Below are 14,185 nucleotides of genomic sequence, written 5' to 3' on the forward strand. Positions count from 1 at the left end.
TGTCCTCCTCCAAAAGACTTTGAGAGCTGTAGAGTGGATGGCATTTTTCAGTGTTTCCCACTGTTCAGATACAGTCCGGGTGTTATCTCCTTGAATTTCGCACTGCAATCTTAGTATGTGGTCTTGCTAACATCAATACGGGCAACACCCGCCTGTTTAGTGCATTAGAAATCTTTGGGTTGAAGTTTGACTCTACTGCATATTAGGGAATGATCTGTATCACAATCAGCACTGTGGTAGGCTCTAGACATGAGAAAATGTTTGAGGTACCTTCGTCTAGTAATAATTAGATCGAGCTGGTGCCAACGCCCTGATCTGGGATGTCTCCAGGACACTCTGTGATGCGGTCTGGCAGCAAAGAATGTGTTGGTAATGCAGAGGTCATGGTAGGCACAGAGTTCTAGAAGGCGCTGGCCGTTACCATTGCATTTGCTACTCCAAAGCTACCAAGGCAGCTCGGCCATGCATCGTTGTCGCCACCCACACATGCATTAAAGTCCCCAAGTATAATCAGGTCTTCATTTTGTGGAAATGCCTTGATGGTGCTATCCAGCTGTGTGTAGAAGTGCACCTTGATGTCGTCAGGCGCTGCGAGTGTTGGGGCGTACACACATAATAGATTAATTGTTCCATCTGCGGTGTTCAGTCATAGTGAGATTAGGCACTCAGAAGCTGAATCAGAGAGTTGTACGTTCTGAAGCAGTGAGTTTCTGACTGCGAAACCAACACCGTGTTCCTGGACCTCCTCTTCCTGTTTTCTTTGCCAGAAGAAGGTATAGTCCGATTCCTTTAGGCATCCAGTGTCAGCTAAGCATGTTTCTTGTAGTGCAGCGACGTCTACTTTGAGTCTCGATAGCTCGTTGTTGATGATGGCAGTTTTTCGAATATCGGAGATGTTGCGTATGTCGGTAGATAGGCCAATCGTCATAGTACGAACATTCCAGCACCCTAGCCTGAGTGTTAGGTTCTTTGTGTTTCTTTTGGTTTTGTTTGGTGCAATGGTTACTGGCCACTTGTTGGAATCATCCTATACCCTACGCACCCAGTAGGGTAGGTGGCCAGTGGCGGGATAGCACCTTACTGACTGAGGGCTGCTCAGTTTTGTGGCGGGCGGTAGCTGTCCAATGAAATTAAATAACTTCTCCCACCGTTAGGACCAACCCCTGGCGCCCAGCTGTACGCCAATTGAGCTGTAGGCTTATAACCGGTGACTGTCGCTCCCCTGTTTAGTCCTATACAGATGCATAGCTGAAGTTTTCTCTCCAGAGCGCTGGCCAGGGCAGATCTGTGGAGAGACTGGGTTGCCCAATCGTCAGAATCCTCCTCTCGGTCTTGCTGGTGTTGCCCAGAGGAATGGAAGTACCAGTTCGTCCGGCACCAGGTTGACTGCAGTAGCTACCAGAGCAAGGCTGAGTACAGAACTTGTCTGCCTGTGGGGCTACACTCCAGATTTTCTGTTAGGGTTTACTCCCTTAGCCTTTATCGAACCAACGAATAACCACAAGGCAGTGGTACTATTTACCCATAGCTGGGGGCCTGTTCATGGGCATCAGGGCTTGTCCATACATTGATGGGCCTGGCATGCCGCATTAAATTATATATAAAACCATAATATATATGTATATATGGATAGGATAGGTAAAGGTGGTTTTTATGTGCTTTGGAGAATGTCATGCTATGGAACTAATTCTAAATATATAATTTCCCAGAAGAATTATCATCTGACCAAGTGTCACCATTTTTATTCCCAGTAGTATAACATGTTCCTGGGTATCTGAAAATACACATAGTGTGCATACTACTCCAGAGCAATTGACAGGCAAGACTGATCATCAAAAAGAGAATACTAACAAATAACACTTATAGCTGTAGCTGATTTTACCATGATCACACAGCCATTCCTATTAATATGCAATAACATGCCTGTCCAAAACTCGTACATATCTTCAACAATGATTTTGTATGGTTGCATGTTAAAGAACCATTTTCCATACACAAATGATAGGTGAAATCAATAGTGATGGTTAAAAGATGCTTCAAAAACGAAAGCTCTTAGGATGCAGACAATCATTTAGCTTGAGAGGGAATTTAAATGCCCACTAGACACTATCTTCGAGTGTTTAAGGTTTCTATGTTCAGAGTTTTTTCAGGACAATTTGGCATGAAGATATTTCCCCTTATAAGTAAACCTTGACCAAATATTCAAGATAACATAGAATTCGAAACCCTAAATAATATCCCTTCATAACGGCTACAAACTTGCTTTTATGAGGAATGATACATCTTCTCAAAATGATGTTGCTTTTATTAGCAGTACTAAGTTGAATACTAATTCTTGTCTTGAATCTAATAAAACCAATAAATCAAAAGAAATATATACAATAACTCAGTTAAATGATCGATTGGAGAAAGTGTAATTAATGTTCTTCTATTCTTTACTAACTCAACGTTTGAAAAGAAAAAAAGAATTTAATGGAATGGATATCTATGTATCTTATATATGCGTTAGCCTCAGGAAAGGGACCTCGAACTTGTACTGAATGAAATTAAAAACAAAGTATATTATTATTAAATGAAACCATTTATCTATGGTGCTAAGAACATAGGAAATGTGACAGGCATCCGTGGAAGTGTTTTAAAATTGTGTGTCAGTGTCTTAGTTGGGTCCACCTATGGTGAAAATGTGTTCATTTAAGGATTAAAAAAAGATGACATCAGAGTTGTTCAGCAAGTAACTGCTGAGATTTCTCTGGTAGTGTGTATCAACGAAATTGTTTGAGATCATGTTGGGTCATGTTGACAAAATTGTTCCAGGTTGTGTCAACAGAATTATTCAGGGACCATGCCAGGTTGTGTTGATGGAAATGTCTGGTATCGTGTCATGTCACATCAATGATATTGTTCATGTTGAGTTGTATAAAAGGTAGGGTTCAATTTACATTTATTGTTCAGTTGACTTGAAGGTTGTTGCAGTCGTACTGCCACATATGATAACTATAATTTTGTTGTTTTTTTTTATATTTAAGTTCATTTCTCTTCCTCATGAAATTATAGCAAATTCACAATTGGATATCAGTAAGGATTATACAGTGAACTTGTAATTAAGGAGGTTCCGCATCTTAGATTTGGATTTTATTTTTCTTTTGTGAATTTTTCCCAGTTTCAAGACATTTGTCTGATGCAGCCTAGTTTTTCTTTCTCAGTTAACTCTGGCCATTGATCCATCTGCAATGGTTTCTGTTGCTCTATATTTATAGCTTAAAACAATTCTTCTGAAGTTTCAATAGAATTTATTTATCAGTTTGAATTCTGACCAAACCAACACAAGAAGAGAATAGCATGATTATAAATACCCAAGATTTGTCTTCAGTGTATGTACAAGGGAAAAATAAATGCCCACACCAGGAACACATCTTGTAATCGTCTGCAAAATATGAACAAACAATAAAATTCAGTATTAAGATAAGTTTACCATGTTTAATCTTATATATATATATATATATATATATATATATATATATATATATATATATATATTATAGCTATTAAAAAAGGAAGACTGACTTTTTTGTATCCGTGGTAAAAAGAATGGAGAGAAAACATGTAATAAAGGTTTAAAAAAAAAAATTAAATAAACAAGTGGGTAGAGTCAGCTGACTGGGTTTCGCCCTCACTTTTCAAAGCCGAATCGAGGGTTTGTTTTTTTACTGTTATTAATGTTGTTATTTCACTTATTACTATTCTATTTAGCATTTAATTCCCTATCTTACTTAATTTTATTGATATGGTTAGTTCTATTAGTATCATTATGAGTATTGCTATCAATAATATCATCATTATTTGTATCATATTTTTCTCAGTATTACTATTATCATCAACACCATTAGTAGATATAGTAGTAGTATTACAATTTTGTCATTTAATCTAATTTCCCGGGCAACGCCGGGACATGGCTAGGTTAGTATACATAAAGAAGGGTTAGAGAATCTAGGGCAATTGCTCTTGACATATCAAAGGCCTTCGATAAGGTATGGCATAAAGGCCTACTTCACAAGATTTCCAGCTACAGTATAACTGGAAATGTTTTCTCAATCATTACATCATTTCTCTCTGATAGGCTCATAAGAGTAGTGGTTGATGGGCAGAAATCAGAGGTCCACAGTATTAATATTGGAGTCCCTCAGGGGTCCATCCTGGGCCCAACTCTCTTCCTAATCTACATCAATGATCTCCCAAATCACATACTTAAAGCATCCGCTGACATCTATGCTGATGACATGACCATCTATGGCAACACATCAAAGGCCGTAAATGACAAAGTTCTCTCTGATTCTCTCTCCTCTGATCTTGAGCACGTAGTACAGTGGGGGAAGAGGTGGCTGGTTACTTTTAATGAATCTAAAACCAAGCTCCTATCTTTACATCATCAATGCTCTGATCCCCATCTGGCATCAATTGAAATGGATAGCTTTCGTCTAGGGGAGGCTCCATGTTTTGATAAGCTTCTGGGATTGACCTTTACTCCTGATCTGAAATGGAACACGTACATCAAGTCTGTTGCCACGATCACTGATAAAATGGTAGGATCATTCTACCGCTCCAGAAGATATATCACTGCTGATGCAATTTTCTATCTATATAAAAGCCAAGTACGTCCAAGGATGCAGTACTGCTGCCACATCTGGGCAGGAGCTGCTAAAAAGCTTATCCTGCCTTGACAGAGTACAAAATAGACTTTGTGGCTTAGTGGGGGATGCCCTTTTCTCTTCCCTGCTACCTCTCTCCCACAGAAGAGACGTTGTGAGCCTGTCTTTGTTTTATTGTTATTTCCATGGCAAGTGCTCGTCTGAGCTTCAGTCTCTGTTCCACCTCACCAATCTTTCACAAAAACACTTGTCTAGCTAAAACCACTCTCAATAATTTTCCCCACTCTTTATCTGTGCCTAAATCAAAACATAGATTCCATGAACAAAGCTTCTTTCTTAGAAGTGCACGCCTGTGGAACTCTCTTCCGTTTGCCTGTTTCCCACCTGACTACAACTTGGATGTCTTCAAGTCCAACATAAACAAATTCCTGATAAACCACCCCGTTAAGTAAGACACTTTATCAAATCTCCATTACTAATGATTACTATGATATTATCCCATTGATTACTGTACACTCTATAACTCTTATCCTCGAATGGCCTCTGGACCTTGATGAGTGGCGATTCCTATGTAAAAAAAAAAAAATAAGACACTTTATCAAATCTCCATTACTAATGATTACTATGATATTATCCCATTGATTACTGTACATGCAATACACCTTATCCCCGAGTGGCTTCTAGTCCTTGATAAGTGATGACTTCTATGTAAAAAAAAAAAAAAAAAAAGAATCTACATAAAATCTAAAAGTGTATTTTCATGTAAAATTTACCAAGGAAGATAATCAAGGCATTCTTGAATAATCAAGTGCATCTCTAAGGGGGTCCTTAAAACATCAAATATATTCTATTTTGATTAAATTTATATTGTGTGTAAAATTCTCTCAGAAAGACAATGGAAGTGGTCCTGAATCTCTATGTTACTCTCGTTATGCCCCAACCTCAAAGTGACCAATATGGGTACAAAATCCTGTTAAAACTTCAATGAAATATTTCAGATTTTAATGAAATTGAAATTACATGTATGAGACACTAATAGAGAGTTTTCAAACATTTCAGCTTGTTTTGATTATATTAGAGGATGAAATGGACAGAGGGGGAACAATAAAGCAAAACAAATAATATGGTATATCTTATTTAATTGGAATTCATTTTTGAGATGAGTATTATTTATTAATTTTATTTATTGCAGACTATTATCCTCATCTTTTCTTAGTTGTTGCACAACGTTTCGGCCAACTATTCCTTTGGCCTTTATCACAGTTATCACCTGACAAAGGCCAGAGGAATAGTTGGCCGAAACGTCATGAAACAATGAAACGTCATGAAACAACAAGAGATGAGGATCATAGTCCGCAAAAAATTAAATGATATGGTGTTATGAACATAGTGAAAAAAGTACAAAATAATGACCCCCATTTCATTTAATTATATTTGTATTGAGTGATGTATTATAAAACAGCTGAGATTGAACTCACTACACGAGTTTGTAGTGTAATTCAAATCTTGTCCCTAGCTGAATACTTGATGCTTTGCAAGGGCTATCAAGAGTATTTTTTTATCGTGACTCCATAACTAGATGGGTTACCTACCACAGCTTAAGTAGAGGCCCATCTACCCTCGACAGAAGGATAGACCGCACTAGTTTCCCAATCTGGTATTTTTTACCTTGCGGTACATACAGCACCTCACCTTCTCAAATAGTCACCCATCTACTACTGGCCAGGCTCAACATTGCTTAACTTCGGTGATCTGGCAAGAACCGGTGTGTCAATATATATATATACATTTTTTACATAGGAATCGCCACTTATCAAGGTCCGGAGGCCATTCGAGGATAAGGGTTATAGAGTGTACAGTAGTCAATAGGATAATATTGTAGTAATCATTAGTCATAGAAATTTGGTAAATTGGATTACTTAAGGGAGCGGTTCATCAAGAATTTGTTTATGTTGGACTTAAAGACAATCAAGTTGTAGTCAGCTGGGAAGCAGGAAAATGGAAGAGAGTTCCACGGGTGTGCAGTTCTAAGAAAGAAGCTTTGTTCATAGAATCTACATTTTGATTTAGACACAGATAAAGAGTGGGGAAAATTATTCACAGTGGTTTTAACTAGACGGGTGGTTTTCATGAAAGATTGGCGAGGGGGAACCAGAGATTGGAGTTCAGACGAGCACTTGCCATGGAAATAACAATAAAAGATATAGTCACCTGAATAAAATTTGAGAGTCTACTTTATTTAACCCATAGGGGAGGAGAAAAATGCATGCAACATATGAGAGAAAGACCTCAAATACAGTATAACATTTAGCCCTGTCCTAACAATTCCACAGTCCTGAACCATTGTAACTTGCATAAAAGATTCAAATTTAAAGAAAGAATGAGAAAATTTATTTTTAAATTTACTCACCGGTACAAGACCACGCCATAATCCTGGAATACTCTCCTGCTTCAGGACATTCACAACAACTGAAATAATTCCAGTGTGTCCTTTTCTAAAAAATAATTATGAAATAAAAGATAATCAAACAAATAGATTGTTCAATATGAAAATTAAGAAAAAATTGTGACAGGGACAATAAAGGTTCTGATGGCAAGAGAATAACAAGTGTAGACTCTGTAGATGAAGTGCAAAACTATTGAACCACATAAATATATAGCATGCAGACATGATGCTTAAGAAATTCGATAAAACCATCCACTATTCTTACAGTTACATACTCACAAAATGGAACTGTTTAACCTGACACAGTGATATGAGACAAGAAGAGTAGCAACCCTAGATGAAGTCAATATCCCTAATGATGCTTTTTTTAAACGGAGCTGAGAGTAAGAAGATAACTAAATACTAAGATCTTATGCATGACATAAAAAGAAACTGGAATTTCAGTAATCATAGGATCTACTGGGTTCATGAAAAGAATTTCAAAAATATCTTGTGAATATACCCGGTGAACTAAGTGCAAGCCTCCTGCCTTAGGTCAGCAGATGTGGCCTCTGACCCTGTTGAAACTGCAATGGCCGATGATCATCTTCTCCGGGAGTGCTTAACAGGATTCTCAACGTTGAAGGCTTTGTGTCGATTTCCGCTGAAAATCAATTAGCTTCTCATGCAAGCCAAAAAGAAAACAAACTCAGGGGGTTCTAGTCTACTAAAAGTTAATTCACAAAAATTACAGGTGTTTTACATATGTACAATTGTTCAGTTCGATTACACGAGAAAAACAGTCCAAAATCTTATTCTTTGTTCTCCACGCTTATATTCCAAGGGAAAGGGTTGGTTGGGGAAATCCACTCGACCACTCCGGATTCAACATGTCACTCAAGATATTCCAGAATCCTTTGCATGTGTGCACCTCTGCAAGGCTTGCGAATCGGGGATCAGAACTCAAAATTATTCACATGCTTAGAAGGATAACACTTTGACCTCTTGCACTCAAAAAGCCAGACATCCTGAGCACGGGTTCGTCCGGTTCATTCTAACTTTAATCTGACATCTCTTGTCACTTTTCTCAAACAATAAAATATATTAATTTTTTAATTTTATTTATTGTGGACTATTATCCTCATCTTTTCTTAGTTGTTTTATGATGTTTCGGCCAACTATTAAAAATTAATAAATAATACTCATCTCAATAATGAATTCCAATTAAATAATAAATAAAATATATGTCTGTTTCACAAAAACACAATAAAATCATCATTTTAAATAGGTTACTCACAGCTGTCTGGGATCCAATTAACATTTAACAGACAATCTCAGCATAATTACCCGGCCTTACTCAGTGTTTTAGGGGGTCTTAATTTCCCCAATGGGAAGCAATATCGCTCCCCTAGGCAGTCATGCTACAAAGTGTAGATCCATACAATTGTGCTTAAAGGTATGGTTAAAATCCTAAAAAGATATCTTGGTTGAAGTCTTTGAAATAGTGAGTAATTGTTTGGAGCTCAGTAGGATGTGTCAGCCCCAGCAAAAATAACAAAAATAAAAAGATAAGAAAATTGAAAAAAAAAGGGGTAATTGTAAACAACCTTTAAACTTAGCCACACAAAACAAAAATGCTGTTAAGTACTACTTGTGGGTAATATACTTTTAGAGTTGAATGCAGAAATTGTTTAATACAAGATAATTACTCTCTACTTATATATAAAAGGCAAATTGTGTGTGTGCGTGTGTGTGTGTGTGTGTGTGTGTGTGTGTGTGTGTGTGTGTGTGTGTGTGTGTGTGTGTGTGTGTGTGTGTGAATTCATTCCCTATGCTGGGATAATTTTTATGTAATTTCACACAAACATACTTTATGTGTCTGTGAGTGCTCTTAAATAGTCTCTGATAAGTATTTAATTGAAAAATCTGATTAAAGAAAGAACAGGCTGATTTTGAACAAAGTTATAACCTTATAAAGCCTAACATCACAAGTGTATTTATAAAATCAACAGTAGGTTCTTTGATAAGACAGTGGAATGTTCAAAATGATTGTTTCTGTTTAGAGCACAACTGAACCAAGATATTTGACTTTTGAATTTTAAACTTTAATTAAAGATAATTTTATAAAATCAACAGTAGGTTCCCTACAATGTAATGTAAACTACAATGCATTATAGACTTAGTCAGTCCAGGAAGGCATATGAAGTTTCCTCCCTGTGCACCACAGCGGGTCCCAAACTAGAGCAGGCAATTAATCGATTTGATTAAAGACTGTGCAATTTCACCGATTTTGATAATAAAAATATGGTGTGGAACATTTGTTGATCCTCATTCAATTCCAGGCAACATCTGGTCTCCCTGCTAGTAATTAATACTAAACGGTTTAATTATGTATGATTGTCAAGGTTTGATCTCACACTTACTCATCACCTAATACAAAGATTGGTTGGTTTAACCATGAGACATAGAAACATTTGAAGTTAGATTTTAGTTGTGGTTTAGAACTTGAGCAAAACAAAACAGATAGGCATGTTTAGACTTCTCTTGAAGATTACCAGAAACAACACATAAAATAAGATTCATATTATATATAGAGCCACCGATGAAATCATTAATAAAATTCACAAGTCTTTCTGTAATCCAACCATCTTTTACACAAATAAAGTTAATTCTATGCCTGACTTGTTCACTAAGTCTCACTAAAATAAAATAAAAAAGTATGATACAAATCATGTAGATATCAATAGATTGGCTGCATATAGATAAATAGAAAGATAGATAGACAGATACATATATAGACAAATAAATAGATAGATAGATCGACAGATAGATATACATATAGACTGATAGATAAACAGATAGAAAGATAGACAAACAGACAGATAGGTAGACAGATATACAAATAGGAAGATATATAGGTAGATAAACAGACTGACAAGTTGATTGCTAGATAGAAAGATAGACCAACAAATATATAATGTCTCAGTAATGAATGTCCGACAGGTTTTGCTTTATCACCATTCAATGATATATGGGGACACTTAGATGATCGTTTCATCAGTAGGAAGAATGATTTTTAATGGGCTTTACACTTACCAGATTGTAACCCCTGAGATCTGTAGGGTTAACTTAAAGATAATATATATCAAAGCGATTCCCAGATTATTCCTGAACTGAAGAAGTCTGTAATGTGGCTGTTATATTTTCACTCGAACTCACATGTTGCATACAGAGACAGTTGCAAAAGAACAAAAAAAAAAGAAATTTGACTCTGTTTTTCTTTTAATTGAAATGAAGGGTATTTATTAGTGGTACTTTCCAAACCATGCTTGCATCTTGTTTTTTTTTTACAATTTATCTCGTCTGCCATGTGGTTAACAAAACTTTCATCTCGACGTGGGGCAACACATTCATCTCACACTGGCATATGTTTGCTGGTAGTTCACCATATGATATCTTTCTTCTTGCTACACTTTTCTTTTTCCTATTCTTCCTCCACTGTGACGTCACCTCATGCAACACCTTGGTCATTTGCATACATGTCATGCCACTGCTGCTGCTACATATGCATCAGCAATTCTGTTACAAGGTCATCACAGCCCAAATCAGTTATATTCAGGTGTGCTTGCAATGCTCATTTGTTAGATATCATTGAACAGTGATAAACAAACAAAAAACTGTTGGACTGAAACTCGGTGGACAAGTCAGGCATTAATGAGAGTTTATTTGTACCAAGCATGGTTAAATTTGAGAAAGGATTGTGAATGCTAATTATTCTATGTAAAATACTAAATAGCATTATGTTAGGCTAGACTGGATGGTTTAAAAGGATGGTAAAAATTTCTTGTCTGAGTTGCGGAATGAACAGCTTATATTAAGACAAGTAAGAAATCAGGATCAAAGATGCCCTGTACATTAAATACGGAATAAAGGTACTTAACTCGAAGACATCTGGCAACCAATTCATTACTTATATAGAAAATAACTTTATGTTTGTATGAAAATAAATGCAATGAATAAAAGATATTATTAAAGTCCTTCATCCAGTAATCATTCTTTTAAAAATGAGATTCTACTATTTTTAGGGAATTACATGTAAACAACCTAAAAAGGTAGATGATAAAACGAAATGAATAAAGAGCATGTTTCAGACTTTAGAGTGTAAGGATCATTTTTGTACATAAATTTAACATAAAAAGGATTACCCACTTCTGGACCAATTTTGCTGAATAAAGAAAGACTTTTATTTAAATGTATCAATGTAAAAGTTTGACCCATTTCTTGCATAAATAATTAAATCAAAACAACCCTTTATATAACAGACACACCAACTTTTTTATATACTGTTTATGCATATGCAATATTAGCCATAAAGTTAATTAATTTGCATATTGGTTTTCAAAAAAGACATTTTATCAATAAACTATTATTTGTTAATGATTGTTTTGACTTTAATATAATACTAGCAATTCACCTCAACTTTGCTCGGGCCCTATGTACTGTTCATAACTTTATGTGCATATGTATATATATATTAAAAAGTTTGACTCATATCTAGGTAATACACATCTAAAATTTCAAGTGTTTAGGCCCAAAATTCGCAGAGGAGTTTGGTAGAGTCTGCAACGGTCAACTCTTTCAACTTTGACCTCTTGGAAGCCAAATTTTCGCCCATAAACTGATTAAAAAGCTTGCTGCATTTCTGAATATCCTTTATGTAAAATTTCAAATGTTTAGACCCAAAATTTGCTGAATAATTTGCTAGAGACTGCAAGGGTCAAATCTTTTGAACTTTGACCCCTTGATAGCCAAATTTTTGGCCAAAAACTGATTAAAAAGCTTGCCCTATATCTAAATACACTTTATGTAAAATTTCAAATGTTTAGACCAAAAATTGACTGAGAGGTCAAATATTTTTAAACTTTGACCCCAATTTTGATCCCCTTAACATTTATTGTTTTGGGCTTAAATCAAGTTAAAAAGTTTGATCCATGTCAAAGGAACCTACATCTAAAATTTCAAGTGTTTAAACCCAAAATTGACGGAGGAGTTTGGTAGCGTTTTCAAAAGTCAAATCGTTTAACTCTGACCCCTTGACAGCCAAATTTCTGTCCAAAAACTGATTAAAAAGATTTTCCAAAATCTCAATGCCCTTTATGTCAAATCTCGAGTCTGTAAACTGAAAATTGACAGAGTAGTTGGGTAGGGAAATGTACACACACACACACACACACACACACACACACACACACACAGACAACTTCACTTTTATAGATACATCAATATAGTTCTGCTTCGCTATATTTTCTAGATAAATATTTTATATTTGTGTTCAAATTTTCTTTTCTTTTCTTTAGAGGAACGAACATGAGTTTTAACAAGTTGCAATCTATTTCTAAATTTCCAGTGAAAAATCACATCAATTTTCTTTTCTATCTTTATGGTCATACTTAACAAATGAATAACGTTGTATCAAAATTACCAAAATGTTAAAATTTATCTATCAATATGAATAAATAAGAAAGATTTTTTTCTTTGTTCACAACAAAATTATGAATAAAGTATTCATTATGTTTAATCAATGTTTCAAGCAGCAAAATATTCTTAGTATTTGGAGAGGATAAGTGAACATGTTTTCCAACCAGTAAAGTATAATCTTTAGAAATCTTTTCATGCCTAACAGAACATAACTTCTACTCACCCTGAAGACTGTATCCGTGTCTTTACAAGATCTAATGGTTGGAACAAAAGCGCTGAACATGTTCCACTGAGGGACCCAGCAAGAAAAGATTTTAAAACGGGTACCTGAAAATAAATAATAATAACAATAATAACAAGCTACATGCACAAGGCGGTCATACAAAAACTGTTGCATATTTAAAACACAAAAGGACATCACATGAAATAATGAAAACTGAAACTATATAATTGTAACTTAACCCACCTACGCCCCTGCCTTCTGCCCCCAACATTTTTTTTCTTCTGTGTGTTACCATAAACTGGCACCACACCCAATAAGTGAGGAGGGTCAAGGAGGATGGAAAGACCGAGGAGTGAAAGCACTAGCCAACTGCTTGATGCAAAGAGTAGTGGGACTTTGGGTAGGCTTATTGCCACCCAAAATTCCAGTAGAGGTCAATGATCGCTGCTGATGAGGAATCAATGGTAAATGGTTGTTGCGATAATGAAAATTCATTTGCAAAGGTTATCAAAAGAAGTGGAGAGTATTGAAAATCTAGAGAGACTTGTCGTCACTCAGACCCCAAAGAACACCACAAGTTGTTCTCAGCAAGAAATCTTTGATGATGGCTTGCATGACTACTCCTAGTGAGTAAATAATAATAATAATGAAATTAAAATTCACATTTGATTTATTTCAGTATGAACCATGTGTTTATAATGATATTTCTCTACAGCTGTAAAACCTTGGCAATGAGTTACGATATATTACGATGGATATTTGGTCTCTACATACACATATACGTACACATACATACATCATTCCACTTATACTCACATTGTATACGCTTTATTGGACGCTATTTCATAGGTTCCTTATGCAATAAATGCTCTATCGAATTATGTTTTCTTTGATTTGTTACTTTGCTTTTATTAACACATGCCTGTCTTGTGAACACAAAAATATATACGGAATAACCGGCGCAATGTCCACTTGGAATCCTGTCAAATGGAATTGATAACAGTCTTTATTTCTGTCTTTCTTCTTTTTTTCCTCCTATATTCATTACTGTAAATTTTCTAGTTGCATACTGCATATTAAACCCATATAATTGGAAATCCAACACATACAGAGAAAAAAGAAAGACTGAAAAAAAAAATGACCGTCATCAATTCTATTTGATATGTATCTCGAAATATACAATATTTAATAGGTGAGAGTAAGTTACCTCCCTTTGATAGAATTCCATACTTCTCTCCCTTGTATCTTTCCTGACCGTGCATATATTGAATTTTTCATATATGACTAGTTCACCATTTCGCATATATCAGTTAACTTCCTATACTTAACTTAGGTGCTTGTCCAAAATTCCCCCAATATTAAAAAATAAACTTAAAAGAAAAATCTGGATGACATACGTACCCGTGACGGAAA

The 14,185-nt window shown here is 35.6% G+C and overlaps 1 protein-coding gene across 1 annotated transcript in view; it reads right to left on the minus strand.

Annotated features, from left to right (window-relative positions):
• LOC145279702 (mitochondrial glycine transporter A-like) overlaps positions 1–14,185 on the minus strand; it is a 58,055-nt gene that overhangs the window by 27,441 nt on the left and 16,429 nt on the right. The window contains exons 2-4 of the mRNA XM_080130982.1: positions 12,773–12,876; positions 7,057–7,141; positions 3,354–3,424 (exon numbers count right to left, since the gene is read on the minus strand). Coding sequence (XP_079987108.1) covers positions 3,354–3,424; positions 7,057–7,141; positions 12,773–12,876 — 260 coding nt within the window. The remainder of the gene's footprint in view (positions 1–3,353; positions 3,425–7,056; positions 7,142–12,772; positions 12,877–14,185) is intronic.

This window comes from Euprymna scolopes, chromosome 7 (genome assembly GCF_053919585.1).
Source record: "Euprymna scolopes isolate OS-2025 chromosome 7, ASM5391958v1, whole genome shotgun sequence".
Taxonomy (NCBI): Eukaryota; Metazoa; Mollusca; class Cephalopoda; order Sepiida; family Sepiolidae; genus Euprymna; species Euprymna scolopes.